The sequence below is a fragment of the Bacillus rossius genome, assembly GCF_032445375.1.
Source record: "Bacillus rossius redtenbacheri isolate Brsri chromosome 4 unlocalized genomic scaffold, Brsri_v3 Brsri_v3_scf4_1, whole genome shotgun sequence".
Taxonomy (NCBI): domain Eukaryota; kingdom Metazoa; phylum Arthropoda; class Insecta; order Phasmatodea; family Bacillidae; genus Bacillus; species Bacillus rossius.
In genome coordinates, this window is record NW_026962010.1 from 19,915,211 (window position 1) to 19,936,022 (window position 20,812).

Below are 20,812 nucleotides of genomic sequence, written 5' to 3' on the forward strand. Positions count from 1 at the left end.
AGCGATTTATTTCACTTGAAGAACTGTTTTATTGGCAGAAGAATATTAAATTTTGTCAAAACACTTTCTTTTGTTACGAAAATTATTTATACTAATATATCTATGGAACTAACAGTATTGTTTCCCACCTCCACCACATCGCATCGCCCTCCCGTGCTATTACATCGTTTTTGCTTAGTTTTTTTCTGATTTGTTTCTTTCGGCTCCTAAAGTTCATAGCGTGATGTTAAATAGTCCACAACCTTCCTCAAGAATTGGGCTATCAAATGCAAAAATAATTTTTCAAACCCGACTGGTAGTTCCAGAGATCAGCGCGTCCAAACAAACAAACTCTTCAGCCTTGTTATATTAGTATAGATGGCAGAACTGAGACGACAGCCCATCTGCCCGGCTTCTGTGGGGTGTCCAGGAGACTTGGGCGTGTGAGCGGGGCCCACCCTTCTGGCCATGCCTCGTTAGGTTAGGCTAGGTTAGGTTAGGTTAGGTTATGTTTAACATAACCTAACCTAACCTAACCTAGCCTAAAGTTAGGACAGCCGTCCGCTCGACTAGCCGCGCGAAGAGGCGCGGTGGTGTAACAGTGGCCTGCACCTCAGAGGACATGCGCTGGAATCCCGATCCAGCCATGGTGTTCCTGGGTTCCATAGTTTCCCGAAACAGCTTCTGTGTCGTTGGGTGTTGCCGTCTCTGATGCCCTCGCTGTGGAAGAGACGTTAAGCCCCAGTGTAAAAACAAAACAAAAAATATTAACCGGGAACCGAGCAAGTGAACGTGCTTGGCTGCAAAAGAACGTGTGGTACAGACGCTAATGAGGAAGTCGCCAAATTACGTTCCTGCATCTCGCCGGTTTCCTCCCCCTTCCTCCCGCTTACCTCCCTCCAGCTGTGCGCGGAGTGGCATGGCTTCCCCGCTCCCCTCCCGTGTGCAGCGGAGATCATTAGGCGCTCTTTGGAACTAAACAAATGAGCGTCCGACTGCCGCCGCTTTTTTACACCTGCACCTCTCACCTCTCACCCCTCACCAATCACCTCTCACTCTTAGTTATTTCCACCGGCTGAAGCAGGCCATTCTATTTAACTTCGACTTTCACTCTTCACTTACAAATTTTACATTAAATTTTCATTTCCCATCTGGATAGCATATGTATGCATATATATATATAATATTTTTTAATAAGCATGATATCACTCCGACTTGGGCAGAGTGCAACACAAAGGGGTTAAGGCTTATTTTTGTACACCGTGCCAGGGCCATATTCGCAAGAAAATATAGTTATTGCATCTACATATTATTATTATAATTACTTGTGTAAGTAATTATTGTTAAAAAGTGTTATTTTAGCATGTTTTTATTATTTGAGATCATACTGGCATTCTTATATTCTAAATTATTATTTTTCGATAAAAAGATACTAATAATTTATCTATGCATACCTAATAAGCAAGACGTTTCACTTCTGTCGTGCATGGACTCCAAGCACACAAAATTTTTGACGTGACAACGTCTAATAAATCAATGAACGCCGGCTGCACGCACGAAAAAGTGTCCCACTACGGATGTCCCACTACGGATGTGTCCTATTTGCTCATTGTACGCATGCGTGGTATCTCTCTTCATGCTCATTGTAGGGCCTACGCATGCGTGGCATCTCTCTTCCACTCGATTGGAACGACCATCAATTTGACTTTTCAATCATATTTTTGTCGTTTGAATTATTAATATTATGTAATTTAACGATGGTCCACCGATTTTCAGCACAATCGGTACAGTTATTTAAAAGTAATGTTGAATATTCAAATACGTTTTGAACCAACAATGGTGTTTTACAGTTACACATAATAATTCAAATTACAACCAGGATCTTTTGCACAATGTTTTAAAACATATTGTAACACATTATAAATAAGTTTGGTGTATTTGGGATGCGTATTTGTTATAAAATCGAGTTATAAAAACGAAATAATAGTATTCCCCTACTGTGAACAAAATTTTTATAAATGTATATATATCATCTGAAAATTTATATTATCAAATATGGCCTTGTGTCTGAGCGATCAGCGGCGCTGTCTTCTAATTGTTGGGTTGTCGGTTCGAATCCCGGCAGGTGTGAAATTTTTTTTTGTACTTATAAAATAAATACGGAGCATATAACATTTCAAAAGTAATAAATATATTTGAATTACTTAATGCAAATAAAAGTAAATTTATTAATTTAACTGTACATTTCATTTCACTCCTTTGTATCCATACAAAATAGTGATAATTCAATAAAAATGATTCAATTTTATTCATAAAAGTATGCAGAGGTAGATTTTATCATACAAAAGATTGAAAAATTTAAAAAAAAATTCTTCCTCAAAGAATATAATATTTTTAATGCCTAAATGGTTTGGTTGCAAAAACCTATTACGGCTCAGTCTCTGGCCGAATATATTTCCTTTTCTTCTGGATCAATCATTTCATCAATGTTTTGCTATGACGTTGTCACGTTAAACTATCGTCCGTAAACCGACTTTACAGACAACCAATTTTTTTTTATCATAGATACATTTAAAGATAATTTGACAAAGAAGTGTTTGAAACAGAGAGAGAGACAATTTTCTAAATAAGTATTTCTCGCTGTTGAAATACAACATAAATAAAAACTGTCTTTGTTACTGTTTATTCAAACAATTCTGTAATTTGGAAAACGCCAAATCTCTGAAAAAATTATGAAATTCATAACAGGTAGCGTTATTTATGCGGGAAATGCAGGGACTGTCTCAACAGCGCTCTCTACGCTGCTGGTTGAACAGGGAGAAACGCGAGCACGCTGTTAGCAAAATATAAAATTATATGCACGCACAGCCGACTGTATAGGATACCTATATCTATTTTCTGAAACAAGCGCATGCGCACACTATCTTATTCTTTCGTTCATCTATATATCTCGGTTCATTTTTCTACGGGAGATGAATCCTTGCACAAAGAGGAGAGCCCAGCAACGTATATAGCAAAGTGCTCTCTTTCTATATCTTTGGCTAAGTGCCTTTTCTCTGTTCTTGTTTCACGAAAACGTTGCATTAATCAGATAATATATATTTTTATTTGCTGGAATAAATTTATTTACACGAAAAAAAAAAGAGAGTGCGTGCAACTCAACACATGTGATGGTGAAACTTCTTTGGCAATCCAACAATTCGACTTGTAAGTGCTCTTTTATCTCTTTGGCGTCAAAAACATTTCAAAACAATGTTTCACGTAAACTTTGCATTGAAATTCTGCCCGAAGAAGTTTCACTTCAAAATGTTTTGGAAGCACATTAAGGAAGTTGTGTGTGTGTGTGTGTGTGTGTGGTGAGAGGGCGCAGGTAGCGTCGTGCAGAGAGGGAGACGCCGTGGAGGCCGGCAGTGACGCGAGCAGGCGGGCCCGAAGCGGGGGGGACAGAGGCGCGCGCTCGGCCGTGGCGGGGCGCACGCCTGGTAAATATAGCCGCGGACGGCGCGATAATCCGCGATAAAGATGCCCGGCGCGTCGCCCGCTCCCCTGAGGTCCCCGGGAGGCCTCGGCAGCGAGTACACACCTGCCTTCCCGCCCGTCAGCCAGCCTTCCGCCGTCTCCACTGGCCTTTCAGAGGAACTTCTTCGGGCGCGACCGGAGTCAAGTTTCAGTTACAGATTCCAAGACAGAATTTTAATGCAATGTTTTCGTGAAACATTCTTTTGAAACTTCTCTGTCGCCAAAGAGATATAGAGCACTTAAGAGTCGAGGTTTGAATTACAAAAAAAAAAAGTTTCACTATCACGTGTACTGAGTTACACGCACTATTTGTTTTTGTAAATATATTTATTCCAGGGAAAAAAATATATGTTATCTGATATTATATGTTTGACGCGACAACGTCTAATAAATCTATGAACGCCGGCTGCACGCACGAAAGTGTCCCGTTACGCTGTGTCCCGTTATGCTCATTGTACGCTTGCGCCGCGTCTATCTCTCTTCCACTCGATTGGAACAACCATCGATTTGACTTTTTTGAGGCACATTAAACTTGAAACACTCCCATGCGTTTCCTACTTTTCCTATCATCGTCCTATCCTTAACAGAATAACACAAATTGGAAGAAGTTAAATAGCAAACATGTATAAAAGTTATAGTTAAAATAATATCTTCGTTAAAGTAATAAACATATTTGAATTAATGAGTGCAAATAAAAGTAAATTTATCGATTAAATTGTAGATTTCATTTCACTCCTTTGTATCCATACAAAATAGTGATAATTCAATAAAAAATATTCAATTTTATTCATAAAAGTATGCAATCATTTCATCAATGTTTTGTTATGACGTTGTCACGTTAAACTATCGTCCGTAAACCGACTTTACAGACAACCAATTTTTTTTTATGGCAATCTACTAAATTTGCTACCTTTGCTTCGTAATCTTCGGTCGATATTTTTTTTCAAGTATTTGTTTGAACTATTTTATAACACTTTCAATGTTTTTTTTTATTATTTAATATGTTAATCCTGGTAAAATACGAAGTGGAAATTATTTTACTGAAATTTTCAAACTGATACAACATTCAAAACGCTTTTCAAGATGGCTACTTGTATTTTAACTGGAAGTACGCGAGATACACACATGTTTGTTTTCTTGCATACCTGCATATTTTACTTCAGGTTCGGACAGTCTTGTGACGTCACTTCCGGGGAAAAGTTCGTGTAAGTTCATTCTTCAGGTGAATTTGGACACGGCCTAAATCAATAACCTGTGCGACGAAAGTTCATTATAGTTCGTAATTAAATTAGTGACACAGCAATTTCATTTATACATTTATCCGTGTTATCCGTTGAAACACGTTAACAGTATTTCTGAAGTGTTTCAGAAATCACATGTTTTTTAACATGTAAATGATATATTAATAATTGTAGAATATTTTAGTTTGTAACACAATAATGTATTCTGATAACAAGAGTTAGGTACATATTATTTTATTCTTGTAAGTGAATTAACTGGATCTTAAGACAAGATTATCGATTATAAGAAATTAAAACGAATGTATTTTTTTTATAAAAATAATAGGGCTACTAGAATAAATATACCTAATTAATCCCACGTTTATTTTTTTTGGTTTGATGAACGACTTTGGACTGCAGGCAGATTTCTGGAGACGCTTCTTCACCAAGATATGCATCGATATAAAACAGTTTTTTACTAACAAAAGATCGCGTCATAATTTTATTTTATTACGTGTTGTCATACATACTCTTTCAGCAGTTACTAGGTTGAAAACATCGCCACCTCGACGCTTTACGGGACCGGGCGGCGGGGGGGGGGGGCGGGGGGGGGGGCACTTTCGAAAACATGAGGAATATTCTCAACCTGGGCGTGTACCTCGCACACTCTTCATGCTGGTGCTCTACTCGTATACACGTGGTGTATCACCAATGTCGTGACACACGCTATCTTCAGCCTCGGGGTTCTGGAAGGGTAACAGCAAACAACATTTGGTTGAAGCGTACAATGACAGTATCTCCTGTAAGGGAAGCTCCAGCCTGAGACCACTGACTATATATAATGTACATTATATATATATATATATACAATGCTGCGACGGAGATATAAATTAACAAACAGACAATAGTTATTGTCCAAACCCTTTGGGTAGGGAAAACCTGTAGATGAATGATACGCACATTTAACATGTTTGGCATTTACACAGTGGTATTTTTGCTAACACTATTACATGGAAATTTGTAATTTGATGCAGTGCATATGTAAAAGTGCCTGTAACGAACTATCGAGCACTTTCTGCATTGAACTCCGACATTCAGAGGGTCATTATATTTTATAACATCGACAATATGCCATCGGCATAACTTGTGAAGTGTGTTTTTAACTGAAAATACAGCTGCTTAATATTGGCCCATCAAATTTGTTATTGCGCCCCAATTGTCTATCCCTAATGATGCCCCTGATCCCCGCTTGAAACATCAGGTGGTTCAGGCCGTATTATTTTTCTCGTTCACCGTATCTTACTCGTAACAAACATGTAAATGCTATATACCACCCCCAGGAGAGACCTACTAGGATTGGTTATATATTTTTAACCTTATAGTTGGATTTTTTTTAACTCCAAACATTTTTTTTCACAACTTGTACAAATTCTAACTCAGTAATAAATAGTTAAGCTCAGAGGTGTTTTTTTTTGCGTCAAATTTTGGATTTTAACTCTGTTATGTCTGAATTGGAGCTCTTGAGCAAGGAGAATGTTTTGAGATTGAACGCCCGTAATTTAGTTTCAATAAAATAAGACAATATGTAAACTGCTCGAAAAGGATTTGCATAATATATGTCTACTATATTCAGTGTTAAGATTATAATTTCTGATACATGAATGGTAATAGACCTTAACCAAATTGAGGCTGGAACTGTTGGTGTGTGCCCTACCTGAGGAGACTGTAAAAAACGGCGAAAGTATAAATTCCTCCTCACATCACCAAATGTGGTTGCGCAGAACCATTTTGCAAGCAGTGTAAAAAGGTGTTAAGGAGCGGTGGCGGTGGTGTGTGCGCAGGTGTGACCGCGGTGATGCCGCCAGAAGCCCTGTGATATGGTCACCATGAGCTCTGAGCGGTCCTCCGGCCGGCGCAAGGCGGACACCAGCAATGGCGGCCAGGCGGGGGCGGGGGCGGGGGCGGGGGCGGGGCCGTCCCACCCCTCCCAGGCTCCGCCCAGCACGGAGGACACCCCCAACCACCTCGTCTACAAGAAGGTACTGCGACTCGCACTTCACTGGCATCAGTTCGGCATGCAAACAAGTAATAGAGATTAAACAATAAGAGGACTGGAATGATATTATAAGTACAGTTGGTAAAGTATAAATTCAATCAAATTAAAAAATTTAAATAAATACTCAGACTTCACTATTATTACGAACAAGTGTATAAAATTAAATATTTAATGTAGTAAAATAATTCAAATTAATTTTAATGATATTAATAATGAAAATCAACAAATATCCTAATTCAATAAAGAAAATAAATTATACACACAGAAACATAACCTCTCTTACATAAATGCACTGGAAAATACACTTGAAAAAACTTATGAACACATGTTTATATTCACTAATGGTCACTATAATTTTTTAAAACTTATATGGACCAGTATTCAATATCAATCAGATTTAAAAGCACATTTATAATTTTTAATTTTATGTAGTACATTTTTAATGTAGTCATTTTTTATCATGTGAAAATTCCGTTGCATGGTGCGCGCGCATCATAAAATTTCACCCATAATTATTTCATGACACGTCTGAAGTATAACTTCATAACTAAAGAGAGCCGTTGACTCGTCGATGACTCGGCCAGGCTCAAGGCGCGGCACGGGACGAACTGCCCCGGCCCGAAGCCGGCCCGTGCAGGGAGGGCCCTTGCCCGAGCGTAGTCACCTCTGCCCGACCTCCCTCGCTGCGACGTGCACGGGCCGAACTGCCCCGGCCCGAAGCCGGCCCGTGCAGGGAGGGCCCTTGCCCGAGCGTAGTCACCTCTGCCCGACCTCCCTCGCTGCGACGTGCACGGGCCGAACTGCCCCGGCCCGAAGCCGGCCCGTGCAGGGAGGGCCCTTGCCCGAGCGTAGTCACCTCTGCCCGACCTCCCTCGTCGCGACGTGCACGGGCCGAACTGCCCCGGCCCGAAGCCGGCCCGTGCAGGGAGGGCCCTTGCCCGAGCGTAGTCACCTCTGCCCGACCTCCCTCGCTGCGACGTGCACGGGCCGAACTGCCCCGGCCCGAAGCCGGCCCGTGCAGGGAGGGCCCTTGCCCGAGCGTAGTCACCTCTGCCCGACCTCCCTCGCTGCGTCGTGCACGGGCCGAACTGCCCCGGCCAGAAGCCGGCCCGTGCAGGGAGGGCCCTTGCCCGAGCGTAGTCACCTCTGCCCGACCTCCCTCGTCGCGACGTGCACGGGCCGAACTGCCCCGGCCCGAAGCCGGCCCGTGCAGGGAGGGCCCTTGCCCGAGCGTAGTCACCTCTGCCCGACCTCCCTCGCTGCGTCGTGCACGGGCCGAACTGCCCCGGCCAGAAGCCGGCCCGTGCAGGGAGGGCCCTTGCCCGAGCGTAGTCACCTCTGCCCGACCTCCCTCGTCGCGACGTGCACGGGCCGAACTGCCCCGGCCCGAAGCCGGCCCGTGCAGGGAGGGCCCTTGCCCGAGCGTAGTCACCTCTGCCCGACCTCCCTCGCTGCGTCGTGCACGGGACGAACTGCCCCGGCCAGAAGCCGGCCCGTGCAGGGAGGGCCCTTGCCCGAGCGTAGTCACCTCTGCCCGACCTCCCTCGTCGCGACGTGCACGGGCCGAACTGCCCCGGCCCGAAGCCGGCCCGTGCAGGGAGGGCCCTTGCCCGAGCGTAGTCACCTCTGCCCGACCTCCCTCGCTGCGTCGTGCACGGGACAAACTGCCCCTGCCAGAAGCCGGCCCGTGCAGGGAGGGCCCTTGCCCGAGCGTAGTCACCTCTGCCCGACCTCCCTCGTCGCGACGTGCATGGGCCGAACTGCCCCGGCCCGAAGCCGGCCCGTGCAGGGAGGGCCCTTGCCCGAGCGTAGTCACCTCTGCCCGACCTCCCTCGTCGCGACGTGCATGGGCCGAACTGCCCCGGCCCGAAGCCGGCCCGTGCAGGGAGGGCCCTTGCCCGAGCGTAGTCACCTCTGCCCGACCTCCTTCGCTGCGACGTGCGCGGGCCGAACTGCCCCGGACCGAAGCCGGCCCGTGCAGGGAGGGCCCTTGCCCGAGCGTAGTCACCTCTGCCCGACCTCCCTCGTCGCGACGTGCACGGGCCGAACTGCCCCGGCCCGAAGCCGGCCCGTGCAGGGAGGGCCCTTGCCCGAGCGTAGTCACCTCTGCCCGACCTCCCTCGTCGCGACGTGCACGGGCCGAACTGCCCCGGCCCGAAGCCGGCCCATGCAGGGAGGGCCCTTGCCCGAGCGTAGTCACCTCTGCCCGACCTCCCTCGTCGCGACGTGCACGGGCCGAACTGCCCCGGCCCGAAGCCGGCCCGTGCAGGGAGGGCCCTTGCCCGAGCGTAGTCACCTCTGCCCGACCTCCCTCGCTGCGTCGTGCACGGGCCGAACTGCCCCGGCCAGAAGCCGGCCCGTGCAGGGAGGGCCCTTGCCCGAGCGTAGTCACCTCTGCCCGACCTCCCTCGTCGCGACGTGCACGGGACGAACTGCCCCGGCCCGAAGCCGGCCCGTGCAGGGAGGGCCCTTGCCCGAGCGTAGTCACCTCTGCCCGACCTCCCTCGTCGCGACGTGCACGGGCCGAACTGCCCCGGCCCGAAGCCGGCCCGTGCAGGGAGGGCCCTTGCCCGAGCGTAGTCACCTCTGCCCGACCTCCCTCGCTGCGTCGTGCACGGGCCGAACTGCCCCGGCCCGAAGCCGGTCCGTGCAGGGAGGGCCCTTGCCCGAGCGTAGTCACCTCTGCCCGACCTCCCTCGTCGCGACGTGCACGGGCCGAACTGCCCCGGCCCGAAGCCGGCCCGTGCAGGGAGGGCCCTTGCCCGAGCGTAGTCACCTCTGCCCGACCTCCCTCGTCGCGACGTGCACGGGCCGAACTGCCCCGGCCCGAAGCCGGCCCGTGCAGGGAGGGCCCTTGCCCGAGCGTAGTCACCTCTGCCCGACCTCCCTCGTCGCGACGTGCACGGGCCGAACTGCCCCGGCCCGAAGCCGGCCCGTGCAGGGAGGGCCCTTGCCCAAGCATAGTCACCTCTGCCCGACCTCCCTCGCTGCGTCGTGCACGGGCCGAACTGCCCCGGCCCGAAGCCGGCCCGTGCAGGGAGGGCCCTTGCCCGAGCGTAGTCACCTCTGCCCGACCTCCCTCGCTGCGTCGTGCACGGGCCGAACTGCCCCGGCCCGAAGCCGGCCCGTGCAGGGAGGGCCCTTGCCCGAGCGTAGTCACCTCTGCCCGACCTCCCTCGTCGCGACGTGCATGGGCCGAACTGCCCCGGCCCGAAGCCGGCCCGTGCAGGGAGGGCCCTTGCCCGAGCGTAGTCACCTCTGCCCGACCTCCCTCGTCGCGACGTGCACGGGCTGAACTGCCCCGGCCCGAAGCCGGCCCGTGCAGGGAGGGCCCTTGCCCGAGCGTAGTCACCTCTGCCCGACCTCCCTCGTCGCGACGTGCACGGGCTGAACTGCCCCGGCCCGAAGCCGGCCCGTGCAGGGAGGGCCCTTGCCCAAGCATAGTCACCTCTGCCCGACCTCCCTCGCTGCGTCGTGCACGGGCCGAACTGCCCCGGCCCGAAGCCGGCCCGTGCAGGGAGGGCCCTTGCCCGAGCGTAGTCACCTCTGCCCGACCTCCCTCGCTGCGACGTGCGCGGGCCGTACTGCCCCGGCCCGAAGCCGGCCCGTGCAGGGAGGGCCCTTGCCCGAGCGTAGTCACCTCTGCCCGACCTCCCTCGCTGCGTCGTGCACGGGCCGAACTGCCCCGGCCCGAAGCCGGCCCGTGCAAGGAGGGCCCTTGCCCGAGCGTAGTCACCTCTTCCCGACCTCCCTCGTCACGACGTGCACGGGCCGAACTGCCCCGGCCCGAAGCCGGCCTGTGCAGGGAGGGCCCTTGCCCGAGCGTAGTCACCTCTGCCCGACCTCCCTCGCTGCATCGTGCACGGGCCGAACTGCCCCGGCCAGAAGCCGGCCCGTGCAGGGAGGGCCCTTGCCCGAGCGTAGTCACCTCTGCCCGACCTCCCTCGCTGCGTCGTGCATGGGCCGAACTGCCCCGGCCCGAAGCCGGCCCGTGCAGGGAGGGCCCTTGCCCGAGCGTAGTCACCTCTTCCCGACCTCCCTCGTCGCGACGTGCACGGGCCGAACTGCCCCGGCCCGAAGCCGGCCCGTGCAGGGAGGGCCCTTGCCCGAGCATAGTCACCTCTGCCCGACCTCCCTCGCTGCGTCATGCACGGGCCGAACTGCCCCGGCTCGAAGCCGGCCCGTTCAGGGAGGGAGGGCCCTTGCCCGAGCATAGTCACCTCTGTCCGACCTCCCTCGTCGCGACGTGCACGGGCCGAACTGCACCGTCTCGAAGCCGGCCCGTGCAGGGAGGGAGGGCCCTTGCCCGAGCATAGTCACCTCTGTCCGACCTCCCTCGTCGCGACGTGCACGGGCCGAACTGCCCCGGCTCGAAGCCGGCGCGTGCAGGGAGGGAGGGCCCTTGCCCGAGCATAGTCACCTCTGTCCGACCTCCCTCGTCGCGACGTGCACGGGCCGAACTGCCCCGGCTCGAAGCCGGCCCGTGCAGGGAGCAAAATTAGGAATTCCAAAACCTCAAAAGTCTTCTGCCTTAGAAAGAACACAAATTCCTAAAAGCTGCTTAAAAGTCCTAAGAGCTAGCCGCTCTAAGCCGCTGACGTCATATAGGATTTTGACGTCACCGTTACAATTTCCGTTACGGCCGCCATCTTGAAAATCTTTATTTTATATCCAATTTTAATGGAAAAAATAAATAAAATTTATAAAAAAATTCAATTAATTAAATTTTAATAATTTTTTTTTAAAAACATATATTTACGACATAGAGCTATCAGTCCTCGGTTCGAACCCGACGAGATCAAAAATAAAAAAATGACATCAGGTTCTTCCTCCATGCAAGCCACCGGCAGACTGACCTCCCACCACTTATGTCAAGATATATATTGTCATCTAGCATGTCATGTCCGCCATCTTGAAAATCCGTAATTTTTATGTTAGAAAATTGGGAAAAATTTTTAAAAATCATTAAAAAAATTAATCATTCGAATGGAATAATAAAAATTTAATAAAATAGTACTTAAAAATCACAGTTGCACATATCGTTACGGTCACCATGTTGGATTATATAAATGTTACATGTTTAGTTAATTATTAGAGTAGCATGTTCTTGAAAAAAATATATCTCTTAGATAGGGCACGCAAATGTCTTTCCTGACAGGATGTAGTACGAAAACAACTTTTTTTTTATGGTTGGATATTCATAAGGTAATTTTTAGCCCAACATTAAAATTCAGTTATCAAAGATACCTTGACAAGTATTTTAATGCATAACCCCATAACTTGCTGGTCATTGTGAGATACTTTGAAGCTTTTTTTCGAATTTTGTTCCTAAAACGAATTATCATTGCACCCTAGGTCATGCCAGCCTGCCAGGATTGGTTTCATGCCATTTATTTCTAATAACTTGCACACTGCACACTTCACAAGAGTCATAAATATGCCAACGACGGACCTGTTTTTGCTAAACCCCCTGTAATAAGTATGCCTAGAGTGTAGTGGGTAAAGTCACACTTCGGCGTGCCTCTGTCACACTTTGGCGTGCCTCTGTCACACTTTGGCGGGCCGTGGGTCTTGGGTTAGCGCGATTCCACGGGACTCTGAACTACTTTGGGTGGACATTCAACTTTTGCGTGCGGATGCACAAAGGCTACATGTTCCTTTCAAGGCAACTTCTCATTCAACCTGAACAGGTAAAGTAGTTCAGAACGGCATCTCTTCTACATAATCCTCGTATTGACTGTTAAGTGTTGAGAGTATAAACAGTCCTTTGCAAAAACCTCAAGACAGAAAATGTTCCTGGCACAATTCCGTGTAATCTTTTACCCACTGGAGCATTTTCTTTTGTTGCAAATGATGTCTGACACGAATCATTTTGCTTCGAAATCTATTTTGCTGAAGACGTCTTATTAACTGTTTCGTCGGTTGTTTCTGCCTTCTAAAGTGACTAATATAATCAAATAAAAACAATGCAGATTCGTTTTAAATTTTTTCTTACATTTCTGTACAACAAATTGAAAAAAAAAAACTTTTTTTTAAGTTATACTTCTTTAGGCGCGTTATGAAAAAATGATGAGAGTGAAATTTTAAGATGCGCGCGCATCACTGTAACACAAAATTAACAGGTTGAAACTGCCCGCTAAAGCGCTCATTAAGTCTCGAAATAAAAAAAAGCTACCAACAAAATAGAAATAGAACCTCTATTAGTCGCGCATGTTGGCACGCTCGTCGCCTCTGATCACTGTTTTCATTTTTATAATATTTATCCACATGATTCTAGTTTCTACATTCACAACACGTGTTTTAGTTTCATACAAGTGCGAATTATATATGTGCTAATAAATTATATTCAGTAGTGTTATCTTTAAAAGATTTGTGCAATAGGAGTGCATGACTTGATGTAAGTTTTTGGACATACGCCATTGCTAAGAACTTTTTCTGTTGAAGAAAAACTAAAAAATAAAAATAAAGAAATAAATAAATAAAAATACCCAAAAAAGACAAAAAAAAACAAAATTAAGCAAAAAATTGCTGTTGTCAACAAGGATATAAACACCACAAAATATTCCGTAACAGAAATATGGTCAACAAACAAAGAAAAACAAAGAAAAATGTACTAAGAGAACAAAAAAAAAACACAAATGATGGCGACACAGAAATATTGAACCCAAAAAAATTCAGCACAACGGTTGAAACGAAACAAAAACACGACAAAACGAAAAGATGAAACAAACACAATAGTTTTCCAATACATAATAGAACGATAAAAAAAAACACAAATGATGACAACACAAAAGATTGAACCCAAAATAATTCAGCAGAACAGTTGAAACGAGACAAAAACACGACAAAACGAAAAGACGAAACGAACACAATAGTTTTACCAAAACAGAAACAAGCGACGTTTCGGGAACTGCTATCTGCTCCCGTCCTCAGGCAGAGACGCACATGGTACGGAAACACAGGTGTGACACAGTAGTGATTTAAATTGAATATTTTGATTAATATTATTTAATATTCGTAAGTATTAGTAAAACAAATTATGCGTATATACTTTTTCAAGTGCTCTAATATTATTGAGGTTAACTATCCGTATGTATTATTTATTTATATAAATTAAAATATTATTTAATATAATTAATACTAAATATTATTAAATTATTAATGTTAAATATTTATTATTGGTTATTTAATATTTACAAAATAAAGAAATACATTTAATAAAACATTTAATAAAATATTTGTGATAAAAATTAATATCGAACATCAAATTAAAATATTAATTTTTAATATTTATTATTAAATTGAATAACTAATAAATATTTATAAAAATAAATAAACAAATTTAATGAAAACTTTTTGATAAAAATTAAAAGAGTAAATTAAATTTAAAAAAATACTTAAAAATAAATAAACTTAAATTAAATTTTTGAATTTATTATTAAATTTATTTAGTTTCTTTTAAAATATTAAATAATCAATAATAAATATTTAAAATTAAGAATCTTATAATATTTAGTACACATTATGTCATATATATTTTTATTCTCTAAATTGTATTTATTTAATTTTTCAAATTTAAACTGAACTTTATTGACTGTGTTGACTATCTTTTCCAGCCCTTTTATTATTTTATTGTAATTAATTATTTGCATGCTATTAAAAACTATTTTTAATGATGCCAAAGAAGTATAACTGCTCACGCGCGTACATAAGTACAGGCATTATTATTATTATTATTAATATTATTATTATTAATATTATTATTATTTAGAAATATGAGATTTGAATAATGCCTGTTTTTCTTGAAAGTCAGGTGATATGTTTACCCCGGTCAGCCTGAACACTGAACATGTTTCATTTGAGAAGTGTTTTCTCTAGCCATTTACATCACACAGGAAGGGATTTTAATAGTAGGTTTCTTAGCCCCTTTTGCATTACTCTGCATGTTTGGCATATAGCTTATACAACACACTGCGACATGGCACTGGAGTAAGGCAAAGGATGTGTGCTACAACGATGGCAAGTGATTGCCTGATTGGCTAATAGATGCTGGAATGAAACTGGTAAATTGACATTAAACACTAGTATTCATGTGCGTGTTATATTTTAAAACATGGCAAATCAATTTACCGTAACACAAATAGTACCAAAGTTTTTTTTAAAAAAAGAGTGGTAGATAATGAAATTGTAGATATAATTTTAAAACTAAGTATGAAATAAATAATGTTATGTATGAAACTTTCAGATTATTTCCACTTCGTTTAAATTGGTGTTCATGCTGCACCTCATGTCATTAGCTATAAGTGTTTTTACTGAGTGAACACAGCTTCGTGAACACAACAGCGATTTGTGGTATACGCGTACAGTTCAAATGAACGCTGTAACAGGCAGCATGCGTTCCCTGATGTTCTCAGATGGAACAGATCATCGAGAAAATGCAAGATGAAACATCAGGTGTGCCTGTGAAGACTGTGAAAAGCTTCATGTCGAAAATCCCGTCTGTCTTCACAGGTGAGCATCATGGCCGGGGGAAAGACGGGACACACAAGGAATGCGTGCAATATCTATATGGTTGTGGTCCAGTTAGTTCCTTTTGCATGCAAAATGGACATGTAACTATATTTGGTCAACAAAACTACCAACACTTTTTTTTTTATTTGTCAGCTTTGAAGTTTCTGATGACGAAATAACTGCCGTGTTTATCTTCGTTCGTGTGCTAAATACATACATAAATAGTACACGTAAATGTTTATAGTTTTAATTTTTTAACAAAGCAAGAACGAAAATATGTTTTAATGCATGTCATTTTTTTAAAGTTATTTGAACAATTTCACGGTTATATTATTTCCATCAGTTTAGAATATCCAAACTAATAATGAAACTGTAGTTATAAATCATATATCTAAGCAAATTAAGATGGAGTTAAGAAACTGATTAAAAATAACGTACATTATTGTGATTTAATAGCATGTTTTTTACCTTTGGCATTTTATACATTCAACTGCACAAAGAGTGAAAAGGCAGTCAATTTTTTTTTATTATAAAAGTCGTATCTCTGAAGATAATCAAGCGGCTTGTACGTTATGTCGTATTATTTATAAACATAAAAATCTACCAACGATTATTTACTACGTACTTGCTAAAACACTAATTTTAAGGGGTGGTATTTAAAATAGGGTTTTAACATTTTAATATCTTCTGATCAAATCAAACTCACTTTCTGATACTGCAAATTATTAATATAAATATCTTAAGCTATTTTCTCTTATTTAACGTTCTCCGAAATATCACACCTTAAGTATCAACAGGGGTTAATATTAGTATAAAATAAAAGATACGGAATCCGCTAAATCAGTGAATGCATTTTACAGGAAAAATAGCGGTTGTATGTTGGTTTGTGGCATTCTGGGTTCTCAGTGACTGGAATTGGTGTAGCCTCGCGCTCCTATGGTGAATGTCTGTGGTTTAATACCACTTCTCGACATGACTGTACTAGAGCTCCGAGTCACTAACCGAGTGGGTTGGAGCCCGCTATAAGTTTGGGTGTTGTGTAGCCTTAAGAAAACATACATGGTGCATAACCGCATTGCATGGACTGCTACTTTCAACATTTATTTGCATTGTAATTTCAGCTGTAACTATTATTGCAATGCTTAATTGTTTTAGGAGCTGACCTCATTGCCTGGATGATGAAAAACTTAGACGTTGAGGATCAAGGTAACAATAGTATGTGTTCACCTTCTGAACCATTTTTTAATATAGTAGTATATATACATATATATCACTGTGGTGGTTGAGAAACTTCCCTTAAATATCAATCATTCAGAAAGAAAACGAAGACTCTTCTTTATATATAGATATATAAATGAAATAAAACGAAGACTCTTCTTTATATATATCCACTAATATTATAAAGCTGAAGAGTGTGTTTGATTGTTTGTTTGTTTGAACGCGCTAATCTCAGGAACCACTGGTCCGATTTGAAAAATTCTTTAAGTGTTGGATAGTACATTTATCGAGGAAGGCTATATGCTATATTATATTATCAATAACATTAGGGATCCTTACTAAAAGTCCAATTTAGAATCAAGTGCGTTGGAGGGGGTTAGATACAACACGCAGTACACGTACGAAGTGTGTGTTGACAATGCCGCAGGCGCTAGAAGTTTATTTCCTATTGTCTATTAACATTGTTGCCACGCACTAGATGCCTTATCATTCTTAATTTTCCCATACAAGTAAAAAACACCCGTGTGATATTAACAACGAAGCAATCAGTACCCTCATAAGAGTTCAATTAGTATTTAAATACTTTTTATCACTTTAAATCGCAAACCTAAACTATTGTTTTTTTTCCCTCTCTCTGTGTTTAATTTGTTTTTTTATTGCCCCTTTTTTCAAGTATATATATTTTACAGACTTGAAACTTCACAGTAATGTTCCTTATGTTACGCAGGATGACATTTTCCGAAAATTAGATCCCATGGGTGGTTAAAACCAGGCAACAGTGGGTACTTTGTCTGCATGAGAACAGGATTTTGCATTGTTCATGCCTTCTGCGTCTCCTTGGCAACGGGCATCGCGCGGCAGTGGCGTACCCACAAGGAGGGGCATGCATAATGAGCGGCGCAAGAGTGATCTGCCTGTAGACTACCGTAGCGAAGTACGGGTACACCAGTTGTACGTTGCGTGCACGAGTCGGGAAACCATCGGTGCTATTCATTTTCTCTCCGGTACATTATACAGCATTGTAATACATTTTTACTGTTTTATTTTATTTACCATTACTGTAAATGGGAGATGTGGCTTAATTTTTTTCCATTAGTATAGCCGTGCGAAGCCGGGTCGGGCAGCTAGTGTATGTATATATATATGTATATATATGTGTGTATATATGTATATATATATATATATATATATATATATATATATATATATATATATATATATATAACGCCCCCTCGTCCCACCTTGGGAACTAATTTTCGTAAAACCCTTTGCGGATGTCTACGTAGCAAAAGGAATATTCATTCCAAATTTCAAGTCTGCAGTCCTTATAGTTCCGTAGAATTTGTGATGAGCAAGTGGTTATGCGGTGGTTTGAATAAATAATAAATAAATGGTGGAATAGTTACTAAAGAAAAATTATTTATAAATGGGTGTTAAAATTAATCATAGACTTCCAGTGAAAAATAACTGCACAATTATCATCAATTTATCAAAATACTGGGAGATATGTATACTTAAAATTTACCATTCACTCGGTAGAGCAAAACCAACTGCGAGAGATTACATCCGTACCAACAGGATTCTAAGTTTTACTGTCCTATACGGGTCATTTTGATAGGGAAGTTTAACCAATTTAAACTAGAAACTGAAATTGATTAAAAATAACTTAACATTAATTCCAAACCAAAGTACATTTATTTTTAAGAATTTTGATACTTAAAGTCAGCCTTAGCCAATTAATTATTTATAGATTATAGTTAACAGCAGAATAATTTAAGATTATTCTTAAGCAATGACTTGGGAACAATAAGAGAGATCTTAACCAAACATTATCCTAACCATTATGACGTGTTCCTTAATAGTATCTAAACATGATTTTCATGAAAAACATTTTCTAGCCCGGATTTGCACACTCAAATTCGGGCCTCTGCTGCCCTCGGGGCTTTAATGAACTTGACATGGTTACTTTACTTTACATCCCTACTGACTTTTCAACAACCTACTCGTAACCTCTGGGAGGGGAATAGCCCCTTGAAGTGAGCACCGCTCATCCACTCATGTATGCTTAAAAAGCTTCTGTGCAATGTCCCAGAACAATTCAGCTCTACACTACCCAAATTTCACAACTCGAGCCCACACGAGCTGAGTTGGTGTTCTAGTCGCAAGTGACACGTGGGCGTAACGCGTGCTGCTTGTGCCACGACGCGACCCGTTTTCGCATCAGGCCACGCCAGGCACACAGCAGCGGTGTGCTTACACAACAAACACCTATGCGCGCCGTAATGTCACCATGGCTGCAACACCCACTCAGTTCGAATCAAGGTTCACTGATGTTTGAATGAGATGGTATTGAAAAATTCTGAAGCATAACAATATATAAGATTATAAGACAGATATTTACTGTCAAATATTTGTATTTTTCCCCATTACAGGATTGAAGAGGGTGAATGCATGTGTGCAGGGCTGATCAGGATTATATCTTCCTTGGTTGCCTTATACTTCAAAATGGCCTAGGTATTTAGTGCAGTGAATTTAGACCTATATAAATAATAACTACTACAAAACCTAACAATACATTTGCATCTATAAATTAAATTCACGCTCATATAGTAATTTTGCTAGCTTCGTATTACTATCTACTAATGTTGTTTCGGCACAGCAGAACTATTTCTTCCTTTGATCATTGTGAGATGTTCCACTCATTGTTGGGGCAATGCTGGTTCCCATCAGGGTGAATACAGTTCCATTCCCGGTGGAGTAGACCCCATACTTTTCGCAAGAGAGAAACATTTCCCCCGCCTTCATTCCTTCAATGCTTCATTCTCATTACAATTACCTTCTATAGTCTCCAATATCCTCGATGTGGAGAAGACAAGCTTTATTGCTGTGCGAGTGTAAAGATAGACTGCAATACAACGGCTCATGGTTAGCCATTATGTTTAAAATGCAGGGTGGATTCATTGTTGTGAGGAGTGGATTGGTGGTTGGTTGGTAAAACTGCGGGACATGTTGGCAGCGGAGGCACTGCACTTGGCACACCTGATGGCGGCCCACGGTTACTTCTTCCCCATTGACGACCACATGCTGACCGTGAAGAACGACAACACTTTCTACAGGTTCCAGGTGAGCTGGGAGTCCTACTTCTCGCTGGACGACTGGGAAAGCCAAAACAAACAATTTTTGTTAAGAAACATGTGTCCGGAACGAAACCCAGCTGGTTGCTAGTGCATTTCAAACGTCTGCACCTGGCTCTTAGCCTGGTTCCTGCAGGACGTTTGGACGCTACTGTGCTGAAATCGTGTGTCCTCTTAGCCAGAGGAGTCTCTTGAAGCCCGCCAAATTCAAGTTTTCGCGCTAATGCGCCTGTAATTTTTCAGGTTTTCGTTTCCGGACACATGTTTCTCACTAAAAATTGCTTGTTTTGGTATTTCCTATCACCCATTAAATGTATGCCCTGAAACTGGTGAACATCTTGTATATGGTTACCTACACTCTGTTGAGCAGACCTTCTCAGTGTGCGCTATACTACGGGCCCGACATAGTAAGGAGCTACAAAAATTATAAATTATACTTTAAAACTATTAAACAAATTGTGTTTATTAGCAGTATACACTTTTTTTTTATTAAAGCAACAACATTCATAAATGGTAAATGTATAAATAAATGATCTTGGTCGACAGACTCGTGAAGTAGGGCAGCAACTGTGGTGGACTGTCCTGCCAAGTATTCTGAATAGAAGATTTGAGTATATGCAAGGAACTAATATGGTTTAAAAAATTTTAATGTACCTCCAGGCCCCGAGAAATTTCTTGGTGAGCCTGGTGTTAAGTGCCTAAGTGACTCACACCTGAAATTTCTGCTGATCTCCAAGCTGTTATACATCCACAAGAACTCGTGTAATATAGCAACTGAACGAACTTAGGCTTTCTCTTAATTAACCAGTCAAATTTATTTTCCTAATCTCATCATATATCTTGCCATCCTATCCTTGACAATTATTTCACTGGCTTTCTCATGTACTTAGTCTTGAATTTATTTTTGCAGGTCTTTCCATTGCCTCACCACTTCCATACTTCTGCTGCTCAGCTCTGCAGAAACAATGGGTCTGACCTTCAGTTTGGGCAGCTAGCTTCATTATATCGCAGCACTCTCTCATCTCATCCATGTCGACCCTGCCTTTTGAGGAACAACAAGTTTATGTTATACTTGAATGCAAAGCAGTCTGGGAGTATGAAACATTAAGAATTCACCCTGAGCTTTATTTTTGCAGATGTAAGCAGTTTGCTTAAACCTGTGGTTTATATGGTGT

The 20,812-nt window shown here is 43.3% G+C and overlaps 1 protein-coding gene across 4 annotated transcripts in view; it reads left to right on the forward strand.

Annotated features, from left to right (window-relative positions):
• Nucleotides 1–20,812, forward strand: part of LOC134541485 (regulator of G-protein signaling 7) — a 111,493-nt gene that overhangs the window by 57,820 nt on the left and 32,861 nt on the right. For 2 of the 4 annotated variants that reach the window (XM_063384973.1, XM_063384975.1), the window contains exons 2-5: nucleotides 6,560–6,757; nucleotides 15,189–15,285; nucleotides 16,441–16,491; nucleotides 19,520–19,626. In XM_063384973.1, coding sequence (XP_063241043.1) covers nucleotides 6,596–6,757; nucleotides 15,189–15,285; nucleotides 16,441–16,491; nucleotides 19,520–19,626 — 417 coding nt within the window. In that variant the 5' untranslated portion in view covers nucleotides 6,560–6,595. Of the gene's footprint in view, nucleotides 1–6,559; nucleotides 6,758–15,188; nucleotides 15,286–16,440; nucleotides 16,501–19,519; nucleotides 19,627–20,812 lie in introns of all 4 variants that reach the window. The other 2 variants (XM_063384972.1, XM_063384974.1) reach the window with 1 other exon arrangement.